General features: G+C 37.2%; 1 protein-coding gene across 4 annotated transcripts in view; it reads right to left on the minus strand.

The window, feature by feature from the left end:
• GPCPD1 (glycerophosphocholine phosphodiesterase 1) overlaps positions 1 to 26,503 on the minus strand; it is a 67,632-nt gene extending 41,129 nt beyond the window's left edge. Inside the window, exons 1-7 of one of the 4 annotated variants that reach the window (XM_081256395.1) lie at positions 26,369 to 26,503; positions 20,682 to 20,758; positions 17,352 to 17,448; positions 12,750 to 12,834; positions 6,697 to 6,772; positions 4,782 to 4,823; positions 2,654 to 2,777 (exon numbers count right to left, since the gene is read on the minus strand). In XM_081256395.1, the coding sequence (XP_081112521.1) occupies positions 2,654 to 2,777; positions 4,782 to 4,823; positions 6,697 to 6,772; positions 12,750 to 12,834; positions 17,352 to 17,448; positions 20,682 to 20,730 (473 nt within the window). In that variant the 5' untranslated portion in view covers positions 20,731 to 20,758; positions 26,369 to 26,503. Of the gene's footprint in view, positions 1 to 2,653; positions 2,778 to 4,781; positions 4,824 to 6,696; positions 6,773 to 12,749; positions 12,835 to 17,351; positions 17,449 to 20,681; positions 20,759 to 26,180; positions 26,327 to 26,368 lie in introns of those variants that run through there. The other 3 variants (XM_081256396.1, XM_081256397.1, XM_081256398.1) reach the window with 3 other exon arrangements.
• Positions 26,504 to 26,764: the final 261 nt, after the last annotated feature.

Raw genomic sequence — 26,764 nt, forward strand, 5'->3', positions numbered from 1 at the left:
CTAGTTTACTCCCAATGAGAAGCGATTAGTTGCACAGAGCACTTGTAATGCCAAACAGTCAACTCAATTCTAGAATATTTCTTGCACCAACTGGAATGTACATAGATTAAACAACTTTAATACCAGTGATGTAAAGCAATGTTACTGTATAGAATACAGCTGCGCTAGGAAAACTTTTCCTTCTAGATTTAAATGAGATCCACTTAATAATACAAGTAACAGAACTGTATCAGTGAGGCCTGCTCTCTCCGAATGATGTTGCTGCCTTCAACCACTGTGCAGACTTGCCTCATAGGCACACACTCTGAAACCTTCCAGAGGGGATATGAACACAGGTTATTCAATTAGTAATAATGTTTTGTAATCATACTGTAAAACCAAAAGTAGCACCACTTTAATAATCCAAACAAAAATGATCATCTCTTCTCTCCAAACTCTTAGGAACAGTTCTGAACAACTGATTTTGTTGGTGAGCCTGAAGGAACAAACATTCTCTACCAGGACATATGAAAAGCGACCACAAGTGGATAGTAATGAACAAACAAGGAAGGAATGGAAGATTAAAAATGGCTATTCTAGGGACTTCCCTGGTGGTCCAGTGGTTAAGATTCCACGCTCCCAACACAGTGGGCAGGGGTTTGATCCCTGGTCAGGGAACTAGAATCCCACATGCCGCAGCCAAAAAAAAAAAAAAAACAAAAACGGCTAATCTACAAATAGCAATGTGCATCTATCCCTCCCCCCAAAAATCAAGTTTAAAGGGATCTATGAAAGAATTTAGTTCTAAATGAACTAAATATTAAAGGTTTTACTCAAATAGCTATATAAATGTTACAGTTTATAGTAAGTAACATTGCTTTCCAAGTTCTGGTGGAATCAAGCGAAAGAGAAACTTGTGTTGTTGAAAACATGGTGGTAATGAGATAAAACATCATGTCTAGTGTTTTATTTAAAATTTAAATGCTGTTGCTAAGTTTTTAAAAGTCCTGATAAACCTGCAGATAAATTTATTTTCTAGCCAATGAAGGCTTAACCTATCAATAATATGAATTTGGGGGAAAAAAGATGGTCAAAACAAACATCGGTTTCTAGCTATGTGCAATTATTTCAGTAGGAATCAGTCACTTAATTTGTAGAGCCCAACTAAGTATGGTTATAAAAATCTTCCAGTGTAAGCCTAAGCAATACAATAATATATACAAACACTCAATTACTATATAAACAAGAACAGTACAGGACTCAGTATGCATGTACAATCCAATCAGAACCCCATTAATTATCTATTAATTTTTTTTTGGCCACACCGTGGCATGCAGAATCTTAGTTCCCCAACCAAGGATCGAACCTGTTCTCCCTGCAGTGGAAGCACAGAGTCCTAACCACTGGACTGCCAGGGAATTCCCTCTATTAATTTCTTAATTACAGTCAAAGAAAAAAAAAATCCTAATAAGCCCAACCAACCAAGGCTTTATCTTCTACTGCTACCTTTATTTCAAGGTCTTATGCTAATAAAACACTTTACAGCAGTTAACACAATTTATTTGCTTCTTTTAACATGTAAATAAAATATTCAGTTATTTATGACTAACTGGTTAGAGAATCTCTGCGATCAAACGGATCTTGCAGATCAGCCACGTGGTCCAATTACCTAGGTTTTTCAGAAGCAAAGCAGAGGCCTAGAAAAGTTAATGAACAGAGGCAAGGTACACCCAACACTCTTTACTCACAGAATAGCCAATGGAAAGGACTGTGAAGTGTTACCCACCCTTTCCCTTATGTATTTTATTATCGGTATAGGTAAGTACTATAATATTTTCAGCAGTTATTGTAAAACATTTATGGATTTACAAACTGCAACATCATTATCAATTTCATTCTGAAGATAATAAGTATTACTATTAATTACTTCAGTTACTGAAAATGGCCCTTTCAACCCAGCCCTGACATTTTGTCAGAAAAAGCTACATAACGTATCAAGACTTAGAACTCTCAGTCCCAAAGTTAAAATATTCAAATGATAGGGCTGCCTCCGTCGTTGAGAAATCAGTTCACTCAAAGATATACATGGTGACGTTACAGAAAAATTAAGTTACTTACTATTTTGTTATTTATACAAAGCTTGACATCTAAGTCTTCTTAAATTAAGATTAAAATTAAACTAATCTGGAACTGCTATGGTAATTGTGACCTCCTTAACGAAAAAGTTTCTCGTTTTCAAGCCACCGGGAAATTTAGGACACTGAAGTATATTTCCAACAATCATTTTTCTTTGTTCATGCCATTCTCCCCTCATTTAGCACAAAATCATTTTGTTACGTCAATTTTAAAACAAAATATTTATTGCTACACTAAGAAATTTTAAATGGTAGAAACTACAAAGATACATAAGCCTAGAAGTCACTTACCTAAGTAAAAACAAAATTTTCTGGTTTCCAATTTGGAGATTAAGACTAACATAAGTACATTTAACTGTAGCAATCTGCAGGCAGGGAAGCAGTTCACTCTCACAAGACACTGCATTTATTAGAAAATCTGACATTATCTGTGTGCTATTTTCTTAGTTTATACACATAAAGGATATAACCAGATGGATCAGAAATCTACAGCATTAGTGAAAATAAATAGCCTAAGTAACAAATACACATGGTCATACCTAAATCTAGATTTTTTTAATTTTTTCTTGGTTATTGAGACAGGAGGTTTCTCAGAATAATGCAAACGTAATCTGATTTCAGTCTGACACGTCAGCCATCCAGAATCCAGAGTCTCAACACCATCTGGCAAAGTAAATATGAAGAACAGTAATTAATATACACATTTTTAAAGCCAATCCAATAAGTACAATATATATTGACAATTCTAGTTCACATTCACAGTTTAATATACTCAGGTTAGCTATCACTGGTATTTCTCTCCAAAGCAAATATATAAGTAGTCTTACTTGTCATTGACAAAGAACTTTTATATCAAGTAGGCGGGAAAAGTTAAATGAACATTAACAACTAGCCAAACTTTAGCACTAAAGTAAATTAAAATACTCTTGTTGAATATACTATTGAAGTAATACAAATCTATCTCAGAAAGAATAGATATTCCAAGACGGCTTCTAACCTAGCATTTGTTCCACTGGCAGTGGATCACTACTACACTTCCAAAGCTTCACATGAAATATTCAGCTGAAACTAGTTATTCCACTAGTGCTGGCAGTGGAGATATGAGGTGGTAATAACAAAACAAATGTATTCTCCATTTACATATTCTGCCATAGATAAACTGCATGATTGTGATAACAGTGTTAGCACTGTTTAACTTGAAGTTTCTTACTAACAAAGGTAATAACATTTTCATAAATACCAGGGAGCTGACAACTGTTTTGGACCTAAGTTCTTCATCAAGAGGACTTCAAAAAATAAAAAAATCAAGAAACTTTTTTCCTTAGGTATGATTTCATAACTATCAAATTTCATACATGAAGAGAAACCACTACCATCTCTTAATTTTAAACTGTTTTCAGAAATGGACAGAGTTGGAAAAATGGTTTTCTATCCTGAAGGCCAACTAAAGCTGAATTTAGGAAGATGACGACAACAGCAACAGATGACGAAAGAAATGCCATGTGTTTATAACCATGCATAGTAACTAACATATAATAGAAGGATTTAATGTCATCATTACAGTTGAAGAAATGAGAAAACAACTTCTCCATTGAAAAAGCTCTCCAAAACATGTAGCATAAATTTTGTGTCGTCTCTAAAACGCTAAATGAAACTATTCGAGTATGTTAGACGACCTTATGACGTGATAGAAATAATCCCAAACAAAATCAAGAAAAATAAGTGAAATTCCTGCTCAAATACTGCAAAAGCATGTACATTTCTAAAGTGGCTAAACATATGTACTTAGTAAAACCACAACCAAAACATTCAGGCCCTATTCCTTCCTGTACTCAACAGGAATGCAAACTGGTTACGAGCAATTATCTCTGGTTCACAGTCAATGCGAGCACACGTTCTGTCCACCCCCTTTACACCTTTTGGCTCCTACAGTACAATATCTAAAATGAAAATGCAGTTTAGCATGATAATGCTGATACACTGTGAGAATTCCAGTCACTGAAGAAAAAACTTGAATCCTTAGGATAAAGTATTTACTGATGCAGAAAGTGTATGAATGCATATTCCACTGTAAATTAATTGTTAAAATACTCAGCCACAATTACTAGAACATTCTGCTACTTAGTCTTGATTTTACTATAAATGCACATACAAACACAGAATGCACAAACGTAGCTTATGAGTAACATTTCACACTTTAAATGTTGAGGACAATTAACATCATTTTCAAACCCAGTAGTGTTAAGTGATGATATAGTAACAGTTAAGTACAATACTTTTAAATTAATTATATTAATTCATATACCTAAAGTCACCAGCCAAATAAAAACTAAAAAATAAATAAAATTTTAAAGCATAAGAAGTATACTGGAGGGAATTCCCTGGTGGTCCAGCGGTTAGGACTCTGCGCTTCCACTACAGGGGGTGTGGGTTCAATCCCCCTGATTCGGGAACTAAGATCCCACAAGCCACGTGGCATGGCCCAAAATAATAATAATTAAACTAGAAACTATTATTTAACAGAATGCATTTGTTTTTTGGATCTAGTCTTCTAGTCTCTATTTTCAATATCATACTCTGTCATATTTCCCTGTGCTGTTTCTAATGAAATGTAAGGTAACATCTCAACCATGTGAATAAAAATTTTCAAAACTCAGTCTCACTTACTGTGGATTCCAAATTGTCCATCGTCAATAATAATTTCACTTTCTAAAATTGAAGGAAAATAGAAAATCTAGTTAAAATTCATGATGTATATACAGAATGAACAATTGAGAGATTACCTACCTTAAGGATTTTTTTAAAAATTAATTTAGAATTTAAAAGCAGCCCAAAGTGAATAAGCATATTTATTGTAGCCCTCAATAAAGAAATCCCTTTTAAGGAGGCTATCAAACAGTAATGGTTCTTATATTCATGGTGATTATTCACAATGTTGTAAGGAAGAGAAAGAAAACTCCTCAGAGAGGTGCTCTAGAGGCACTGGGACAAATGTTTATACCAACCAATGAATGAGACTGACAAGCTGCTGGACAACAGTATCTCCTGGTTGATTTTTCAAACCAAAGATCTTGGCACAATTAAAATGCTTATTCTTACGTAGTACGTATTCTGAACTTACCTAAAATATAATGCTCCTCAAACCCCAACTATTCTCTATAGCCAGCTAAAAGCTTTTTAAACAGCATAAACTTACCTGTATATATAGAGCTATGAGGAATTACCAAAAAGTAAGTGTTTGCACATTGCCTCCTAACAGAAATTTCAACTAAATGAGAAAAGCTGTTAAGCCCCACCCTCTGAGTAAAATACTAATTATCTTCCCTGCTATTTCCTTTCCCAGTTTACTTTAAACATAAATCTGAATTTGTTAAAATAAGTGTGACAGTTCCCAATAAAGATTCTCTGGTATATTTCACGCAGCTCTTAAGTTCAGAAGTTATATTTTCCAAAAGTATAAAATACATTTATTAAAAAGACCAGAAACAAAATCATCCTACTTTCTTAAAATAAGAAAATATATTTAACTGCAAGATGCTTCAAAATGCAATTTTTAAAATATTCAATTCCTAATAATTTCCAACCTCAGTATGGCACTCTTTTAATTCTAAAGTACACTACATAAAAATTCTAAATATACTATCAAAAATGTATTACAAAAATGTATATACAAAAAGAAAATCCAATAAAGAGGATGGAATGAGATAGCTGTTTAAACGAGATGTGTCCTTGCTATATATAGCGTAAAGCAGAATCTCTCACTACTTTCTAATCTAAGCTAGTAACTAACAAGCCATTTATTCTTTAAATTCTAATTTTCTCTGGAAACTAAAATAGAGTTTTCAGCACTAAGTCAATTTATAGGTGAAACCAAGTAGGTAATTTAATGTATGTGAAAAGAACTTCAAATTTTAATCTCAGTATGGAAAAGGAGATTCAAAAATACTTGTATGAAGAGAAATGCCATTTTTAGGCACAAGAAAACTAAAGAACGTTTAAACAAACAAACAAACAAAAATTATCTGAATAGCAACTTTAACATAGCCAGCAGGGTATTGGGGGAAAATGTCTGCTACAACCAAGAAATCTGAATTCATTCATACAAGTTTATTCAAGTATTTACTAGTTTAAAAAACACACACAAACAGAATAACTTATTCTATTACTATTCAAAGTTAAAAATGTAAGAATCATTGTTTTGGATTAATTCTTTCCTCAAATGTTCTAAGTTCTCTGAGCAAGTAATATCAAAGCCACGGATGGATGCTCAGTTAAAAAAATGCTATTTTATAAACTTCTGTAACTACTCCAATGTAAATATATATTCCACAATAAACCCATCTAACTCAAGAAATAAAAAATAACCAGGTAAGCATTTCTAATAAAGTTTATGAAGAAAGGCAATTAAGAACTGTTTAGTTTTGAAAGTAAGACCCATGATATGCTAAGTGAAACTTGTAGTACTGACAATGCATTGACCTTAAACTTTAAAATAAATATTTATTAAATCCCACTAAGCCATTGTGCAGCATATTAGTAACTTTATGCATATGCCTCAAACAGATGCAGTTAATGCCCATACCTAAAGGGGTTATTGATCGTGGTTGTAGATGAGTCTCCCACTTGTGAACTATGACTTGACATGGACCACCGATAGTCTGCAATTTAAAAGTTAAACGTCTGCAATAATTTCTTGTATCTTATTTTCTACCCATGATGCCATTAGATGTTTGTGGCCTAAGTCTTATACTAATTATGAAACCAAGAGATTCATCTTGTTAATATCAATATTATATGCGAAAAATCAGGAATGTACCAGGTCAAAAAACATGATGAATCCTGGAAGAAAATGAGGGTGAGGCAGTAAACAAAAATAAGATGAACTGGCAAATAAAACCATTTCAAACCCATTCTTAAACCTGCCTACAACACTCAGTTGTAATCTTTAACTGATACTCTGTCATAAGTTAAAGTTAACAGCAAATATACTTTATGTTTGGTATGTCGGAAGTCAATGAAGAATTACTGGAAGATTGAAGTAACTCCTCAAGTGTTCGGAAAAAGCCTAAACTGAGAACTGAGTAGAATACTTCAAGATCAATTATCACAAGTTACTCAAGGAACTAGAGGGCATAATAAAGTTCTTCATTACATATATTTAACTAGTAAGTAGGTAACAGGAAGAATATCAGATTCTCCTATCTTAGTAACCAGTGTTTCTAAGGAGCACAGGAAGCCCTTTCCTTTAGGAAAGGATACATGCATGGGTAAATCTGAAGAACAAGTTTGATTAAAGGAGAATGAACATCCAGTTTTTACTCTTAATGCCTTAAAGTTTATAAATTCAGTGTGAAAAATTTTAATACTGTCTTCTGTTATCAAATTCTCTTACTAAAAAAGAAAATAAAGCTTTATGTATTGTTGATAATGTCTACAGCAATTTAAAAGCAAGAATGAACTATCACAAGGATTCCCTTGTGTGTTCCTAAAGTACTAAAGTATATGAAGTGTTTCCTCATTTTCCTTGAAGTATTTAAAACAAAAAACCCTAAACTTGTCTAATTAAACTTATGTGCCAAAATACAATCCTTAAATACATATTTTAAAAGAAAAATTTCAAACTATATCCTTACAAGGTATTTTTTTTTCTGAAGAAGAAATTTAGTAAAATACAGAGAAGCAAAAAGAAACAAAAATCACCCATTACCACACTACTTAGGGATAATCACTATCAATATTTTCACGTATCTTTCAACCCTTGTCTAGGCATATATATACTCTTAAGTCTGGAACAGATAAGCTTCTCTCTTTATTACATCTGTAGATAGCATTAAATACTCTTCTATAACATTTTATAGGATTTCAATATTGATTTTATTTAATAATAAATGTGCCAAATGATAACAAATAAGTATGTTACAAATTAGGCAAGAGATAATTCTGTCACTTAAAATAACCAGAGGTTAAAATCTTTTTTTAAAACTTGTAAACTTTTGAAGTTTGAAAACTAAAATTGCATTAGGTATACATTAAATTCCTTAATCCTGGGATAATACAGGAACTCATTTTCTCTAGCTGAATACATCCTTGTTATAAGGGTTCACTTGTGAATTGATAATAAACTGTGTAGACGTTTTAAAAAATGTAAATGTGAAAGTGCTAATCTTAAAATATGGTGAATTATGCTAAAAAAACAAGAAACATCTGATCCTGCATCTGCTAGATGTTTTTTACTACAACTTTTTGCTGTCACTTTTTTGAATTTGTTTTCACACATCAAACTTTCTAACCCTCAAAAGATGCAAATGTATATAATAAAAATAGGAATGTTTCTTAGCAGTAATGGGCAACCAGAAATAACTAATCTATTCCCTTCTTCCACCCCTCCCATGTCCCCTGCACTCCCCTCAAAAAAAAAATCCTCTTTGCTACAAAAGTGGTGTAGATCCATATTCTTATAAAAGTTACTAATCAAATGTGACTTGAAAGGGTGCCATGAACATAATAGTAAATATCAGCAGGGATTAAAAGTGGGTAGAAGAAAGGAGAGGCTTTGTTTTTGTTTTAACTTTTTTTTTTTTTTTTTTTTTTTTGCTGTACGCGGGCCTCTCACTGCTGTGGCCTCTCCCGTGGAGGAGCACAGGCTCCGGACACGCAGGCTCAGCGGCCATGGCTCACGGGCCCAGCCGCTCCGCGGCATGTGGGATCTTCCCGGACTGGGGCACGAACCCGTGTCCCCTGCATCGGCAGGCGGACTCTCAACCACTGCGCCACCAGGGAAGCCCTAACTTTTTGTTTTAATTCAGGTATCAGGGGAATTTCACAAAAAGTGTTGATTACAGTATCTATACTTAATCATGTAAGAATAGCCCTGTGGATTAAACACTTGAGAGGGAACATATTTTAGTAGTAATTTTTAAAACACCACCCCTGTTTACAAACCCACTAATCATAGCATAAAGCAAACTAGGCTTGAACAGAATGGAGACTTGAGGAGCAGTCCAAAGGGCCAATTCAACAGATGGCTTATAATTGTGTCTACTGGCGTTCACACTACAAATTCATGGTTGGTACATAAAATGTTATAATATTGACAAATGAAGCAAGTCTTAAAACACACTGAATTTCCAAAATTGTTATGACTAGTTTATTAAACTTTGGTAGGTAATCTTAAATTTTAGCTTACCAATGTTCTTTAAAACAAAAAAAAAAAACCTTAACACCTGAGCACTGGGAAATTAAAGATCTTAGTAACGATTCCAAAACATGCAATCCTTTTTAATATGTTAAATGCAGTAAGTCATTCTTCAAGATCTTAGGAAAAAAACAAGAGTTCCATTCTGTAAAAGACTGCCACAATTTTAAGCACTTTGGAGTCAAGCGGAAAATGGCTCTTTGGAGACAAAAGTAACAATATCAGTCCAAGACAGTACTCCACTAACAGGACTGGTAGAGTTATTTCACATTTTAGCATGTATTAAATCAGATGATTGCTGGAATGTTTCTCAAACATGCATGTTAACAAAAATACAAAAAACCTGTTTCTACAAAAAAGTCATAATGACTGCTTTCTTAAACAGTTATTGATTGACATCACTCAGCTATATCAAGCACTGAGAAAAAGAAACAAGATTATATAAGAGGTAGCCTGGGGTTTTTAACAGACCACCAAGCAAAACTATCACTATCATGGAATATCACTGCTTTCAAATATCATAAAAACTGTTAAGCGTAAACTGTAAAAATTTCAGTTTCCTTTCTATGATTTTGAAAAAAATGGAAAAAAAAAAGCCCATGTGAAATGCTCTGAATTTTTAATCTATGTCAGAGGCCAGAACCAGTTAGTTAAAAATCACTATTTTTAACAAGACCAGGAAGAAAAACGGTCACTTAGGAGTGAGTAAAGCAAAGAAGGCTAGGCCAACACACATCTCTGAGATGGTTCAAATTCACAGTTAACAGCTGAGGGTATTTAGCATCCAGAAGAATTTTATTAAGAAACCATTGTACAAAATGACAACCTGGGCTATTATGAAAATAAACAATTGTCTGCCTACCAGATGATTGATTCTTTTGTTAAAGGATTTAATAAAAATCAAGGGACATTAAGAACAAGGTAAAAGAATTTGTAATGAATCTAATTATGAGTGAATGTTAACACCTGTAAAAATTAAAAGCAGATGTTACTGAAAAATAAGCTATTTCACTGAAATGAATGAAAAATTTCAAAGACAGTATAATTAAAAAGTGGCTAACATCTCAGTATGAGACAACCCCTAATTCCAGCCACAAATAAAAAGGGGTGAACATGGATTAAAAAAATGTTTAAGTTACACATTAATTCAAAAATTATCTTTGGTGAAGATGTGAAATTAATGGGTTATCTGCAGACTCACAGCAATGTTTCCATTCCAGGAATATCTACTACCTTTGTTTGCTATGCTTAAATAAGATAATATTTGTCACCTGTAAAAAATTATTTTAGAATTTAATATATTAACACCTTATTCTAATTCTACAAAGTATAAGAACATACAGCTGTGAGAAATTAAAGAGAAAAAGGACTTCAAGACTTTAACTTCTAAACTAAAAGGAGTATGCCAGAAAGAGCAAATTACGGAAGAGAAACTATGAATGGTAAAAATTTATTTATAGAAAGATTTTAGCAATGGAAGAGATGTAAGAAATCTATAGTTCAAACCCTTCATTTTATAGATGAGGAAGCTGAATTCTGAAGGTCAAGTGACAAGATCACAAGATTTTTAGCTTAGGTTCTACAACTGCTTGGATAAACTAAAACTTTTGACCCAGTAAAAGTAACCTTATTACCCATGTCAGTTTTTCAATGCTTTCATAATCATTTTGCTTTCCAATCATTCTTTATAGTCATAAAATATATACTCCAATAATTTACGTCATTTCACGATTTAAGATTCCTTGCACATTAGTTCTATCATTTGACAATGCACAATTGAGACAAAGTTTCTAATTACTTCTATTAAAAATTATGATTCATTTAAAAAGCGCCACCAACTTTAAAAAGAAGTGTCACTTTAAGCTGGCGTGTGGGAAAAAAAAAAACCTCTAGCCATATGCATGGGATTTTATGTGGCTATTTACTCTATTCCATGAAAAACATACTTACCATGGCAGCCCCTGCATCACACGGTACATGTGTACACGATACAGAGCACCTACTTAAAGAAACACACTCACCAACACATACTGTAAACTTTTGCAAGTATTACAAGGGGGAAAACTTGTTTCTTACTGTAAGCAGACTTCGTGCCAATGTTTTGGAAAAGGCATTTTGGACGGATTTGCTGCTTTTGGTTACATTTTCAATGAAAAGAGAAAATACTGTAGGTTGGCTTAATTTGACCTGTGTTGACAATAGTCTTACTTTAGGAAACTACACCCAAAGGATTCATTAGGATTTTGTCCAAATGCCCCCGTAAGTAAAATTTAGTTAATTTCACATACCAGGATCCTCAAATATGCTTTCAAAGTCATGAGTGCTGTGATCTACATAACTCTGCACAAATGTTCACTTTATACTAAAGAACTCTGCCACAATGCACAACCCCTATGCCAAATAAATGATCTTTTCCTTAGTCATTAAAGTGAGACTATTGTCAAGATAAGCCAACATAATGATCAACTATAATGTAATTTAATTTTAATTACTGAGTATATTCACAATATATTCTTGGAATAAGAAACGTAATAGGTGCAAAAGACAGCTGAAGTGGGTTTGTCAGTTTTTCTCTTTTTTATAATGGTGGCTAAGAGACTGAGGTAACAGTGGCTGCTTGCATTTTTTTTTTTTTTACACGTAACAAGTATTCAAGGACCCCAAAGGGAAATACATTTTTAAAAAGATCTAATCCATGTTTGCTTCCTAGACTCCTGCCTAAGCCCTTGTTCACATGCAGCCCAAAGTGTGCTCAAAGGTAAAAGTCTGAAGGAAAAGAATCCTTTCAGCAAATAAGTATCTTTAAAATAAAGAATCAACTTTTTTTCTAAATATGAAAACGTTCCCAAAATAATAAATAAATCTTAGTGAGCAAGCAGATTTAGATCTAACTGATATTCCAAAGGCCTTCAGAAAAGATCCTGGTCTATCAACACTATCACTGAAAAAAATCTAAAAGGAATGACTTCAGTTTTGATAGGAGTTAATGCAGCCACTAAGAGATGGCTGCATTGAAATAATTTTTTCAAAGTTACTCACTTAAAGCTGGCTATATACACCTCTAAATATATCTTTACCACAGACAAATTAAAAAAATAAAACAAAAAGAAAAACCCTTACTACTGGTTACTAACTAGTTTACAAAAGTTATACAAAATGCACACCTATCAAGAACACTTATCATTAAAAACAATTTCATGATAAGAATATTGCAGAACATACTTACTATTAGTCTTTTAAAAATTCCATTGCACACACTATTTGCCTCTGAAGAGGCTACTTCCTTTTTTTTTTGGTACTAAAATATTATTAATCTAGAGTTCTTTTTTCCTTATTTGATCTAAACAAACTCATTTTACTTTTAATGTTTCCAAACTTAAGTTAGTTGCTTTTGAAAGAAGTCTTGTAAAGAAACTGGAAACTAGATAAAGAAAACATACCTTTGGTTCTAAAAAGCACCCTTTGAAGTAGCGGTACTGAACTGATACTCCTCTACTAAGTACAATGGTTGCTTTCCATAACATGCTGTGAGAAAAAAGAATTAAAGCAGCAGCATCAGTATCAAACTAAAATGCATAAAGTCTTCATTAATTCATAAAATCCCTCAAGTAAGGTCTGTGACCAATACCATTTATTTATTCCTACACAAACTTTTACTCCAGGCCTAATCTGAACCAGGTACTGGGAACACAGTGATGAATAAGGCAGAAAGAAATCCATCTTCACAGAGATTGCTTGCTTATGTGGATAGACAAATATATAAGCCAACAGCATACACAGGAAGGGCTAGCTGACCTTTCTGAGGTGACAAGAAGTTTTGGAGGGAGACCTCAACAAGAAAGAACTGTCTGAGCTGAGACCTAAATGATGAGCCATACAAAGAAGCAGGAGAAGTAGTATTCCAAACAGAAAAGGCAAGCAGTGCAGACCTCTGAATCTCCTCTCGCTTTCCACTTAGCTAGGGATGTTACATGGCTGCTAAGAGGCTTTGAGGCCAAGGCCACAAACTTAAATGCCTGTTCCCAACTGTCCCTTATTCTGTCCTGCCCAGCCTCTGGCTATTTCCCTAGCCAAGCAATCAGTGTCTGTATCTTACTTGTACTTGTATCTTACTCAACATCTTCTGAACTATGTCATTCTACATATTCTAATGCTAATTCTAAAGCTTAGACTCAACAGTGAAAGAATTCACTACAATTCATGATTATAACTGATTTTTAGCTTCAAATCATAGGCCAATGGTATTCAAAGTGTGGTCCCAGGACCATCAGTATCAACTGGGAGCTTGTTAGAAATGCAAAATCTCAGTCCAGGGCTTCCCTGGTTGCACAGGGGTTAAGAATCCGCCTACCAATGCAGGGGACACGGGTTCGAGCCCTGGTCTGGGAAGATCCCACATGCAGCGAAATAACTAAGTCCATGTGCCACAACTACTGAGCCTGTGCTCTAGAGCCCACATGCCACAACTACTGAGCCTGCATGCCACAACTACTGAAGCTCACACGCCTAGAGCCCGTGCTCCACAGCAAGAGAAGCCACCGCAATAAGAACCGCAATGAAGAGTAGCTCCCACTCAAGGCAACTAAAGAAAGCCTGCATGCAGCAATGAAAACCTAATACAGCCAAAAATAAATTAAATAAAAAATCTCAGGCCACATCTAGACCTACTGAATTAGAAACTCTGGGGGAGGGCCCAAGCACTCTGTAATTTAACAAGCGTCCAGGTGACTCTGATGATGAACACAAGTTTGAGAGCCCATGTCATAGACCATTACCCAAACGTTAATTCAGCATGAATAGTTCAGTGACTAAACGGCAGCTCCAAATATTCTTCCATGATACCAGATGGCTAGCACTGCTCCCCACCTGGCTCTGCCAAGACGGACTTAGGGCATTATCCTCACTCTGACTCAATTCTGGTTTCGAACAAAATATCCACAACCAGCTGTCACCCCTGGTCCTAGCTTCAACAATCAGATTAACCTGGTAATAATAAAATACATATGCCCTGGCTCCACCCTAGGAAACTCTGGTTTCATAGGTCTGGGGTGGAGTTTGATAAACTGGACATATGTGATTGCTTGAGAAACACTGCTGCACAACAAGGACAGCCTAAATGCTCGGAACATGTGCCCTACTTCTCCCTGATAAGCCTCAGAATCCTTTTCAACACAGGGCTCCAGGCAGATTCTACCAACTCTGAGATGAAATTTATTTCCCATCTCTGCTACCCAGAAAAAAAAGGCAAATTTCCAGTATTATTTCACCCATAAAACCAGCCAGAGTATGTGAAACTAGCCCCAGATGTGCACAGCAGAATTAGTGGGAAGCTTCAAAAATGTGCTGGGGCCCCTCTCTCGTGCACTATTTATCAGTCTTACAGGAGCAGGGTCTAGGCATTTGTTTAAAAGCCCCCTTTTAAAGTGCTTTAAACCAGTTAAAGTGCTTTTTAAATCATTTTTTAAAGTGATTCCAATGTGCTCCCCTGGTTAAGAATCACCAAATGAAAAGATCAGATGGTGAGAGCAATAAAATGAGTCTTTTTACTTTACTTCCCTAAGCAAATATAGCAAAGTTATAAATGAACCAGAGGGACTTCCCTGGTGGAACAGTGGTTAAGAATCCGCCTGCCAAGGCAGGGGACACGGGTTCAATCCCTGGTCCGGGAAGATCCCACGTGCCGTGGAGCAACTAAGCCTGTGCGCCACAATTACTGAGCCTGCGCTCTAGAGCCCGCGAGCCACAACTGCTGAACCCACGGGCCTAGAGCCTGCGCTCCACAAGAGAAGCCACCGCACCGCAACAAAGAGTAGCTCCGGCTCAGCGCAACTAGAGAGAAAGCCCGAGTGCAGCAACAAAGACCCAACGCAGTCGTGAATGAATGAATGAATGAATGAATGAATAAATAAAATTACTTTTAAAAAAATGTACCAGAACTGTTCAGTGACGTCAAGAATGAACGTAACCTGATGAAACTCAAGAAAAACCAGGAAAGAGGGGCAATGAGAAGGTTTAGTGCACCTGTCTGGTTTTGAATTGCCCTCATATCCTCCCCACAAAAATACCATAAGATCTCCAAGGATGGCAAATAAAATCATAAGTGACCCACATTTTCTGCATTATTAGGAAATAACACCACAACCTTCAAATTGTTTGTAAGAAAAAAATTCCAACAGAGCTCTTGTCACCACAAACCTGTAGGTACAGAGAGACTTAAGAGACTCTGAAAAGGAGGAACAGCGGACTTAAATGCAGAGTACACTGAAATCCCAAAGAAACCCAGTTCTAAAGCACAAGCCTGAGGAACTTCCTGGTGGTCCAGTGGTTAGGACTCTGCGCTTCCACTGTAGGGGGAAGGGTTCAATCCCCGGTCTGGGAACTAAGATCCAGCACGCTGTCAAAAACAAACCAACCAACCAAAAACCCCCACGAGACTGTTGTTTACAGGCAAACAGATTTGTTTACCTTTTGTATCATCTTGTTTCAACTACTTATATCAACTGTGTCATCTACGTCCTTTCTCTTTGTGAAGCACTGTTTATCTGCCATATATGAATCAATTATACTTCATTGTACAGCGATGTCAAAATGGCTGCTTCCTTAAAATTAATACGTTAATTGTTCTCATTCTGTTCACATCACTTTGACCAGGTTGGCTAGAATGGACTTAAGACAGGTAACAGGGCAGCTCAAGAGTTCAGAGCAGAGGTAAACAAGTTTAGAAAGACATGAGGTTTCACTTCAGATGGTAGTGACTAATCCACAAATCAAGGAAAAAATAGCCACTAGAAGAGAATAAACATCTCGTTTTTCTGTGATCCCAATATCATTTGTCAACAGAACTTAACTTATAAAAACAGATGAGAATTGGCTGAGAAAATGTGTCACACTAATGATAAATAGAGGAACAGGTGTTCTATGTATGCTTTTTGTTTTCTTTTCCTGAGCGTACATTATGGTATTGTTTTACTTTCCTTGTTATTTCCCTCTGCTTTGCCATCAGTGCTCCTCAAACTGTCTGCTGTGAAGGACCAGTTTCTGTTTACTTGTGTTACCTACTTGTCCCATGACCAATACTTCTGGTCTATGATGTACCCAGTTCAATGAGATAAGTCCATGACATGCATGGGTATCCCAGCAATGTCAAACTGCCATAAACATTTCTAAATGCTTGCTCTCAATTTTTGTATTTCTCACATTGTGCACTGATAAAAAAATGTTTTTTGTCTAGCACTGAGTCCACAGGCCACATTTTTAGTAGCAGTGCTTAACAATCATCTACTCTGATGTTTCTCCCTGGGGGCACTGCATGTATTTGTATACTATTTAGAATCTCATCTTTCCTTTACCCCCATGCATACATCTTGACAATCCATAACACTTCGAAATATCCACACAGAGAAGGACCACCTTTGTTGACAACACTGATTCTATCCTAACCCCTTTACCATGCAGATAGGCTTAGAGATATGAGATCTGCCCAAGATCACAGCTAATTGCGGAACTGAAACTGGCACCCAGATCCTCTTTTCCCCACTCCAATGCACCAACACACCCATGCTAAGTTTAGTGCTGTATTTAATGTCAGTAGTAAACTCATTTCATTACATTAGCTAAAATTTCTAAGGACGTGTTCCACCCTCTGCTACTTTTAAAAGAATACATGTCTCAAGAAAATTATTTCATAAGCGAAAGCAAAAATTAGATCTTTTATCAAGAATAGTACTGAGAAGCCAAAAAATGCCTTAAAAAGTTTTTTAAAATAAGAAATAACAATATAAGCCTGTTTAGAAATATGGTATTAAGCATCAAAAGAACCAGCCAACAGCCAAGAGTTGAAAATGACTTTTTGCGAGGTGGAAATTGAGAAACAGAGGAACTTGTTTTTTCACAGCAAACTTTGTGAAATGATTTCACTCTTTATACATATGTGATAAGTTTGATAAAAATTAAAAGAAAAATATACCAAGGTATCTTAGAAACCCCCAAGTTTATAATCTGAATGTCACAATTATTCAATATTATGACATGCCCATGCTTACCTTTCACCTGTCTCGTTCTCTGGAAGAAGAGTCACGGCATTTTGAGGATTCCAGTTTCCCAAAGCATCAGAGCTTCCACATATTGCAAAAACCTCTCCTAAAGAAACATAACGAGTTATAGTGGGTTAAGTAGGAACATCTCATTTTAGTTTTAGGAAACTGCACTAATTTAACGGGATGCAAGTCCCTTTTCAGTGGAGATGGAAGAGCTTCAGTGGAGAAATGGGTTTGGACCCAGGTGCCACTCACACTAGCACCTACGTTATTAACCTGACCCACCTCTACAGAACCAAAGGCAGAGAAAAGGAAGGGTATATAGGGACAGACTTTTCTTCCTGTTTCAACTACTTACTGAGCCAATAGTGAGCACCAAGAAGACAAGGGGATCAAACAGCAGTCCTTGCCTTCAAGGCAGCTTCCAATTTAAAGGAACATATAAGTATCCTACAGAACCAGTACCTGATATTTTCCAGGAACTCAAACAGTAGCTACCAAGAAGCTAAAGATCAAGAAAATTATCAATGGGACATGAGCAATGTAACAACAAAAAACAAAGAAAAAAAAGTCCCCAGATCAAAGACTAGTGAAAAACTAGCCAAAAATCTCACATTCCTTACTAAAATAAAGACTGTCACACTTCATCTGAACACTTGTCATCAACACACAAACCAACATATAGCCATCACCTATATTTGCTAAATTCCATATATTTAGCAAAAGTCTACAACTTCTTGAATATAAGTATGCAGATATCTTTAACTTATATATCAACACATTCTGAATTACTATAATTAAAATCCTTAAAGAAAAAAACAAGGAACTGAGCCCAAATGAACAAACTTCAGGACAAACTCCTCCACACTCTGAGAGTAGCTTGGTTTCCAAGCTCTGGACACTACTATAGTAAGACTACAGTTCTAATTGGTTTTAGCCACCTGCATGGCATTTTATATGCTTGGACTGTCTAAAACTTAACTAAAATCCCAAATGTGGTAGTCATTCAGGAGTTTTCAGGGTTCTAAATACATGTCTGTAAAAGCATACGGTGGTTATGTATAAAGATTTCATGTTAAAATATTCACCAATCCTTTAAAGTAACCAGATTTTTTTTTGCAATTAACTTAGGTTATCACTACCTCTTCGTATTAAAAAAAAAAAAGATAAACACTATTGCTAAATACAAGGCACAAATATTTATTCTCAAGATCATATATGTTGCTCTGCATATGTACAGCATATGCAGTGGCTCCTAGCTCAAAGTACAGATTACCATCAAATCACTGATTCAGGCTGGTTACACTTCCTTTGTAAAGGAGAGTCTCATTAACCTTTCTCATGGAGTCAGTTATTTCTTATCCCCATACAAAATAGCAGCTACTCTCTGCTCTGGGAAGAACATGTATCCCACATGGAAAAAGTGAAACTTGGACAATCTGTGGTTACTTTCCTTCTATATAAGTGCTCCTGCATTTTACTAATTCCTCCTGCAATGTTACTCTGTCTTTCTGCTGATTGCCTTTGCATATGGCTTCTATGAGGAAAAAAGGGAAACTTTTTACCAGAACAGACCTATTTCTTTAATTGGATTTCACGTATAGAAGATTATAAAGACCTGAATGCTAACTAAAGGAATATGCAAACAGCACCCCCACACATTCTTTTTACTTGTTCCCTCTTACTTCACTTCTCTCTGCAGCCTCTCCACTGTCAGCAGAGAACACTTCCTCCTTGCTTTGGGGAGGAAATCAAGGTGACATGAGATCTGTGGGGGGGAGGTGAGAATCCACCCCAACATCCCCTCCCTGTCCCTCTACCTCCTTTCCTTCCCACCTACAGATACACCTACATTCACATCTGCCACTAGTCCTTGAGAAGGAGTTCCACCTTGTCAAGCTGACCCTTCTGTGGCTAATTCTGTGGTCACCACATTTGCCTGATGTGGCCAGCTCCTTCTAGCTTAAACTGCCTATGCACAAAAGTATGATATAGGTCTGCAGTCTCCTCTCCACAGAAGAGGTTACACACAGGACAAGAGGTGAGTACTAGACCCAAGGGAGCAACCCCATCAACTGACTAGCAATCTTCAATCTGCAGAATGTTGCCCAGAGGTGGAGCTGTACAAAATCATCTTGCCTAAGAATCTGAACTTGGACAAACACACACCGTCAGGTGCTGTGATGGATGCTTTATCAAAGATGCCTGACATACAGAATGAATCATTCATTCATTTTTCGAACACATACTTACCCCTGTTCTGAGCCAGGCACTGTGCTAGGTACAGGAATTCAGCATGAATAAGATAAAGTCACATTTTTTTTCATAGAGCTTACAATCTGTCCACAAGAAAAATTACTCAAATAACTCCATAAAACTCATTAAGAAGTACTACAAAAAAGAACCTTGAATTTCACAGGGACCTTAACCTAGTCGAATACGGGAAGTTGGGATAAGGAGAGTTGGGGTGGGGTGGGCACAGATCTAAACAAAGGAAACAATTTGAGAAAGCCCCAAAGGAGGAAAGGAATGCAAAAGATTTGAGGAACTGGTCAGCATAGCCAGAGTGTATTAAACAAGGAATTTTTAACCCAGGTGTGATACTGTTTGTTTTGGGTTTTTTTTTTTTGTTTTTGGGGGCCGTACTGTGCGGCATGTGGAATCTTCGTTCCCCAACCAGGGATCGAACCCGTGTCCCCTGTAGCAGAAGGGAGGAGTCTTAACCACTGGACCACCAGGTAAGTAGCAAGGTGTGATACTGTTTTGACATGTTACCTTACACTAAAATTATTTCACACTGCTTCAGTAGACAGCAAAAAATATAATAAAGCTTAAAAAAATAGATGTACAAGTAAAGAACAAATTTACCTTCGCCAAATATTTCACCAACTTCTCAACACTAGAAAAATTTCCTTCATTTTCACGACTTAAATATCATAGCTCAGAGAATTCCCTGGCGGTCCAGTGGTTAGGACTCCACACTCTCACTGCCGAGGGCCCAGGTTCAATCCCTAGTCGGGGGACTAAGATACCACAAGCTGCGCAGTACAGCCAAAAAAAAAAAAAAAAAAAAAATCACAGTTCAATTATCTGTCCTGTTCAAAATTCACAGCTTTCCTGGAAAACATGAGACTAAGACACTTACTATTTGGGAAGCTTTTTTTTCTTGAAGTTGTTATGCTCCAAGCACATTTCTGTTATCAGGCATGTCCTAAAGATACTTTCATCTAATAATTAGGCTCACTCTAGTAACAACTCTATATTTAAGATAATCCAGATAAGAAAAACGCTCATTTATTTTTTTTTTTAATGTTTAAAAGTAAAGTTTTACAATACCTGGTAAAAGAGCTCCTCTTATTTCAAAGGTAACCTGAGAAGGTGTCATTCTGATGGATTTATTTTAGGATGTCGTGCTAGAAAGAAAAAGATGTCATTTATAGTACATGAATATCAGCTCTAGATAGCTACCACCAAGAAACAAGTTAAAAAACACAAAAATAAAAATGAATCTCAACTGTGAGCAAAAGATTTCAGAGATCTTATATAGAGAGACTGAATTATTTAGGAAGTACCTAGCAAGTTTTAGGACCTAGTGTTACAAACCTATTCTGTAAGAATGTATGGACCAGAAAAATCTGCAAGACAAGCGTGTCCAAACTTTTTTTAAGAATTCAAGATTATCTTGTCATATACCTTCTCCTCTAATAAGCAGCTGTTCTGAACTCAACCTATCTTTCCTGACCAGGCTCATGTTTATAGTGGAGGGAAACACACACACCAACAACTAGAGACAGAAAAAAACTTGGCTCAAGAGAGCATTTCTACTTCAATTAAGAAGGTTCCAATTTTAATAACAAGAAAACAACCAAAGAACTTAAGTACCACCCACTGAAACAAACTAGTTAAGTTCTGAAACAAGTTTGAGAACCTGCTTCTAAGTGACCTAACCAATGGCTTAAAAAAAACAATAACAAAAACCCCTTCCCCCTCACAAATCACTCTTTTCAAGTTTCTCTTTATTAACCACAGGCCCATCATTACTGTAGTTCTGCAGACTTGAATTTAGAGAGTCTCAACTCTGTAATCTATTGGGTTGGCCAAAAAGTTCGTTCGGTTTTAAGTAGCCATTTTTCTTTTTTTTTAATATATTTATTTTTGGCTGCATTGGGTCTTCATTGCTGTGGGCGAGCTTTCTCTAGCTGCTGGGAGCGGGGGCTACTCTTCGCTGCGGTGTGCAGGCTTCTCACTGAGGTGGCTTCTCTTGTTGAGGAGCACGGGCTCTAGGCGTGCGGGCTTCAGTAGTTGTGGCTCACGGGCTCTACAGAGCAGCCTCAGTAGTTGTAGCACACAGGCTTAGCTGCTCTGCGGCATGTGGGATCTTCCCGGACCAGGGCTCGAACCCATGTCTCCTGCATTGGCAGGATTCTTAACCACTGCGCCAGCAGGAAGTCTGCCATTTTTCATTTTCACCAAGAACTTTATTGAACAACATATTCATTAACCGAACGAACTTTTGGCCAAGCCAACATTACCAAAACCTGTAGATTTTAATTGATCTTACATACATGCCTTTCTTTCTAAGTTTAAACTTCATTAAAAACCCTAAGTCTCCTACTTATATTTTGGCTTCTCGATCGCTTCCCAACAATACATTTTATGTCAATTAGAATATCCCTCACATCCCTGGCTTGGAATCACTTCCATTACTTATAGAAATCTAAATCCTGAAGTCTTTGATGTCCTTTATTCCTTATCCACATTTTCTCTCCAGCTTACTTTTCATTTCTTCACTGTTTTTCCCAGCCTAACCAACCTATTCACCTTACTATCCCTTAATTTAAGTACTTAAGATAGGAAATTTAAAATTGTTTTTAATTGATTGATTGATTGATTGATTGATTGATTGCCACAGCAGGCGGGAACTTAGTTCTCCCACCCAGGATGGAATCCCATGCCCCCTGTAGTGGAAGCACGGAGTCCTAACCACTGGACCAGCAAGGAAGTCCCAAGATAGGAAATTTTTTAACAATTTTAATGTATATCAATTCTCATGCAGTTTATAGAATTTAAATATAGAAAGAACACATACTCCACACAAGGCCACATCATATTGTACATAACTTCTCCAACACCTCCAAAAAAACTTTTGTACCCCCAATCCATCAATGTTCCTAAAATAATTCCAATGATGTCTTTACATCATTTCCTTTAATTTACCAACTGAAATTGCTTATCTTCATTTGCACATTATTTTATTCAAAAAAAAAAAATCCTCAAGCACCTTTCCTAGCTATTCTTTCTTCCATTTTCACTATGTTCCCCTCCCTGTGAACACATGCACAACTCTGCAATGGTCATTAAATGAACACTAATACCCACAGTTAACCACGCTTCCAAGTCAAGGCAGACAGATCGATAGCAGCAGTTGCCGCTGGAGGCAACTTTGTCCTCTAAAGGACATCTGGCAATGTCAGGAGACATTTTTGGTTGCCACAACTGTGGGTGATGCTCCTGGCATCTAGTGGGTAGAAGCCAGGAGTGATGCTCTACACCATACAATACACAGAACAGCTCTCCACAAATAATTGTCCAGCTCCAAATATCAAGAGGGCTGAGGATGAGGAATCTCTAATATCTAACCACAGGGGAGCTGCAATGAGGATCATAGTTTATAGCCAATGTTAGCTATAAACTATGCATCATCCCACCTACATCAATTACAAAATGTAAATACAGTATATATACTAAGCAAGAACACCAGTCAATGTGGTTTCATGTCACTTGGCTAAAGAATTCCGTATCTGGCAACTCTACCACTTCAGTTAGAAAACCCAAGATTCCACACTGGAGGAAAAAACACCTGTCCTTGATACCTTAATCTACTTTCTGTGTCTAAGAGTAAACATGATCTATTTAAAGCATATACATCCAGTTGTAGCATGGCCAAAGAATGTTCCAAATCTAAAATTAGCTCTAGATTGTTACCTCACCTTTTACCTATTTAACCCAAATATCTTAATAGTTGTCTTTTAATATGACATCTGATATGAATCTGAGTATAACCCTAAGATAATAAGACTATTTCCTTTCCTAATAAATCAAATGATTCATTGAAGTACTGCAATCTTACATTTATCTATATCTTACATTTAATTTATCTGTATCAATCGTATCAAGAAGAAACCTTAAGGCTAGCAAAAAAGCTTGGCTTTTTAAGTTACTGAATTAATTTTGAGACATAGCAAAAAGCCCCATCATCCAGCAAATTGCTGAATAACCAACCACCATCTCAACATATAACCTGTACTTTCACCCAGTGTTTACTGCCAGTTACTAAGAACAATCTTATCTACATAATTAAAAGTTGGTGTTCAGTTATTTGTTGATCAATTTTAAGTAAATATTTTAACCAATTTTAGGGAAATCAGATGTAATTATTCCTATGTATTAAAATCAACACCTAGTACAAAATTATCTCTAAATTTCTACTGTGTTAAATGTGAAACATGTAAATTTAATGAAAAGTAAATCAACTGATTAAAATTGAGCTTCTCATTCTTAAGGTTGCTTGTGAAAGTGGCTATAGTAACTTGACTGGAACCAGCTGCAGTATCCAGTATTTACTACACCAAAGCTACATACACAAGCACAAAATTACCCACCCCCAACCTCCCCAGGTGTCAACAAAGCATCATCTCCAACTTGGATTGCCTTAAGTCATATAATCTGGTTAATTTCCATTCCCCCCCCCTTGCCCAAATTTAATACCGTACCAAATAAGAGCCTGCAGAGCTGCTCCTACAGCAGTTTACTTGATCGTGGACAGAGGCCAAAATTCTGGTGCAGAATTGAAGCGTACAATTTTGGCACCCTGCTACCTACCAACCAAAGTAAAATACTGTTCTGTTGTGGAACGAAAAATTTATACAACCAACACTTCCTCTTCTTCCAAACAAGCAAAGAAAATCTCACCTTGGACGGGGGAGGTCTTCTAGATATACATACAACAAGAATAAGATGAAAAATGCGAGTCATTTTCACATACATGAGCTGACTGAACATGTAATTTAACCAATTCACCTATAACCTCACGTACAGACTTTCTGAGGCAGGGTTTTGGTTTGGTCTGGTTCTTAAACATAGCCTCCACTTTGTACTTTTTGAAGATAAGCATTAAACAGCATTCTCATCTGGGACTTTGAGTAGCATTTTACACTTTAACTTTTTTAAGGACTCAGGTAATTTGCAAAATGACATTGTAATTTACATTTTAAAAATATTTCAGAGTTTACACCACCTGAAATAAGTTTTACTCTATTCTTTTTGTCAAACAAACTATCCCAACACATTCCTTTACTGGTTTGCCAGCTTGGGGAACAAAAGGGAGATTTAAGCAAACAAAGGTACAGGAACATTTACTTTAGAGCTAAACTGAAGTCACAGATATTTTCAGCTAAAATGTGGTTTTTTTCTAGCCAAAAAAATTTCACTGTTTTCCTTCAAATACTTTTGCAAAGAAAAAAGCTGTTTCCAATTCTCCTTGCTCTTTCCTAGGCTCCAACTGACTACAGGAAAACAATATATGAAATGCCTGTATTTTCCTGAGTTAATTCCTGCTCATCCTGTTGGAGGATCATTATGACCCCACTATTCAGACCCCAGTATATTCTGAGCCAGTATTTTAACCAAATGTACACAGACATGAATGGATTTTTATTAAGAAAGCAGTTCTGGAGATTTCATTAAGCCGGTTAATTCTTTAATCACCTTTCTAAACAATGCCATAAAACTATTCCAAATTTTTTCCATTTCATCTTGATATTATTTTCATATGCATTTCATTTATTTTTCCTGGTTAAGTTATACACAAAGATTTGATTCATCAGCTTCCTTTTTGTACATATCAAATTTTAGTCACTCTGCCACTGAGATTTCCTTTGTGGTCATTATTGGAGTCCAACTTTCCTAATCTTATTTTGTCTAGAATATTGGTTCTCCCTAGTGAAGTTGAGAACCACTGAACCACCGTGTAGTTTTACCTGTTTGTTTTATCTTGTGTTATTTGTATCCAGAATGTTAGGAGGTGGAAAAAGGACTGATAATTTGTACTTATTTCTTAGCTAAGTCACAACTGTCAGAAACGTAGCAAGACACACAAGGCGGGGGGTGGGGGGAGTAGTGGATAGGAACTGGGCAGAAATAGGAAGGGCTAAAGAAGAGTATGAAGAAAACATCAAGTCCAAACATCCTGCTTCGTTTTATCAGTTCCTCTACGTGTTACAGACTAGGCAGCTGCCTCAATGGTGAAAGATTTCTCTACAATTCGTGGCTGAATTCACGCCTAATTTCCTTTATAACCGGGCAGTGGGATAAGAGGGGGCCGATGAAGCACCTAACTGATGAAGGCTTTCTCCCAGAAGTCATCAAGGCAATTTGAAGAGCTTTGGAAAAAGTAGAGCTTTATAAGAAGGGGAAACTGTCTTAAAATTGTATCAAGGGCACTGATGACTGTTCCTGGAACCTTTTCCTAAGAGACTAAGGCACTTCGGTTTCTTGGAATAACTGAATTATACAAGCACACCCTAGACTACTTGGTTAGGCAATTTCAGAAAATAAGCAGTTGTCAAAACACTATGAATTACTTAAGGATAAAGCCAGAGAGTGGTGGTGAGCGAGACTTGTTTCTTTGAATACTCATGGTGGTCCTACGGTTTATGCATTCTCGTATATCGAAAACGCTGCAAAATTTTCGGAGGGGAACGAAGCACCCGCAGCCCAGAGGAATCGCGGCAGCAAAGGATAAATACAATAAACATGTGTCACCCACCGACTTACCGGGGCGAACGTCCAGGCCGCTGTTTCCCCGACGGGCAGAGCCCGCCCGGGCTGGGGGACCCTGCCCATGCCTCGCCCCGCGCTCCGCCCGCGTCCCCCAGCCGGGTCGCCCTGACAACTCGGCAGCCACGTGAGCGGCCGCCACTGCCCCCGCACCGCGCGCCCGGCCCCCCGGCCTCCCGCCTCACCTGCCGGGTCCGCGGGTACGCGCCGCCACCGACGCCGCGCCCGAGAAGCAGTGCCGCGGGCCGAGGTGCCGGGCGCCCGCCGTCCGCGCCTCGCCAGCGCTCCCCCAGGCGGCCAACCGCGGCGCCGAGCGGCAGGAAGCAGCTCCGCTCAAACCGGTTTCAGCTGCTCCAGACCAAACCGCCAGGCCACTCCGCGGGGCGGGGCCGGAGAAGTGGTGGGGCGGGGCCTGACGTCACGCCCGGCGCCGTCGGGCCAATGGGCGGCCGCGTGCAGGGGGCGGGCCCGCGCGTTCCTGGAAAGGGCCTGCGTCCGTGGCCGAGGGCGGTCGGGCCTCCCCGCGGTACCCGGTGCTGGGTTTTTCTGCTGGGTGGGAGCCGCCGCAGAGACCTGGCCTG

The sequence above is a fragment of the Mesoplodon bidens genome (genome assembly GCF_964165515.1).
Source record: "Mesoplodon bidens genome assembly, chromosome: 15".
Classification (NCBI taxonomy): Eukaryota; Metazoa; Chordata; class Mammalia; order Artiodactyla; family Ziphiidae; genus Mesoplodon; species Mesoplodon bidens.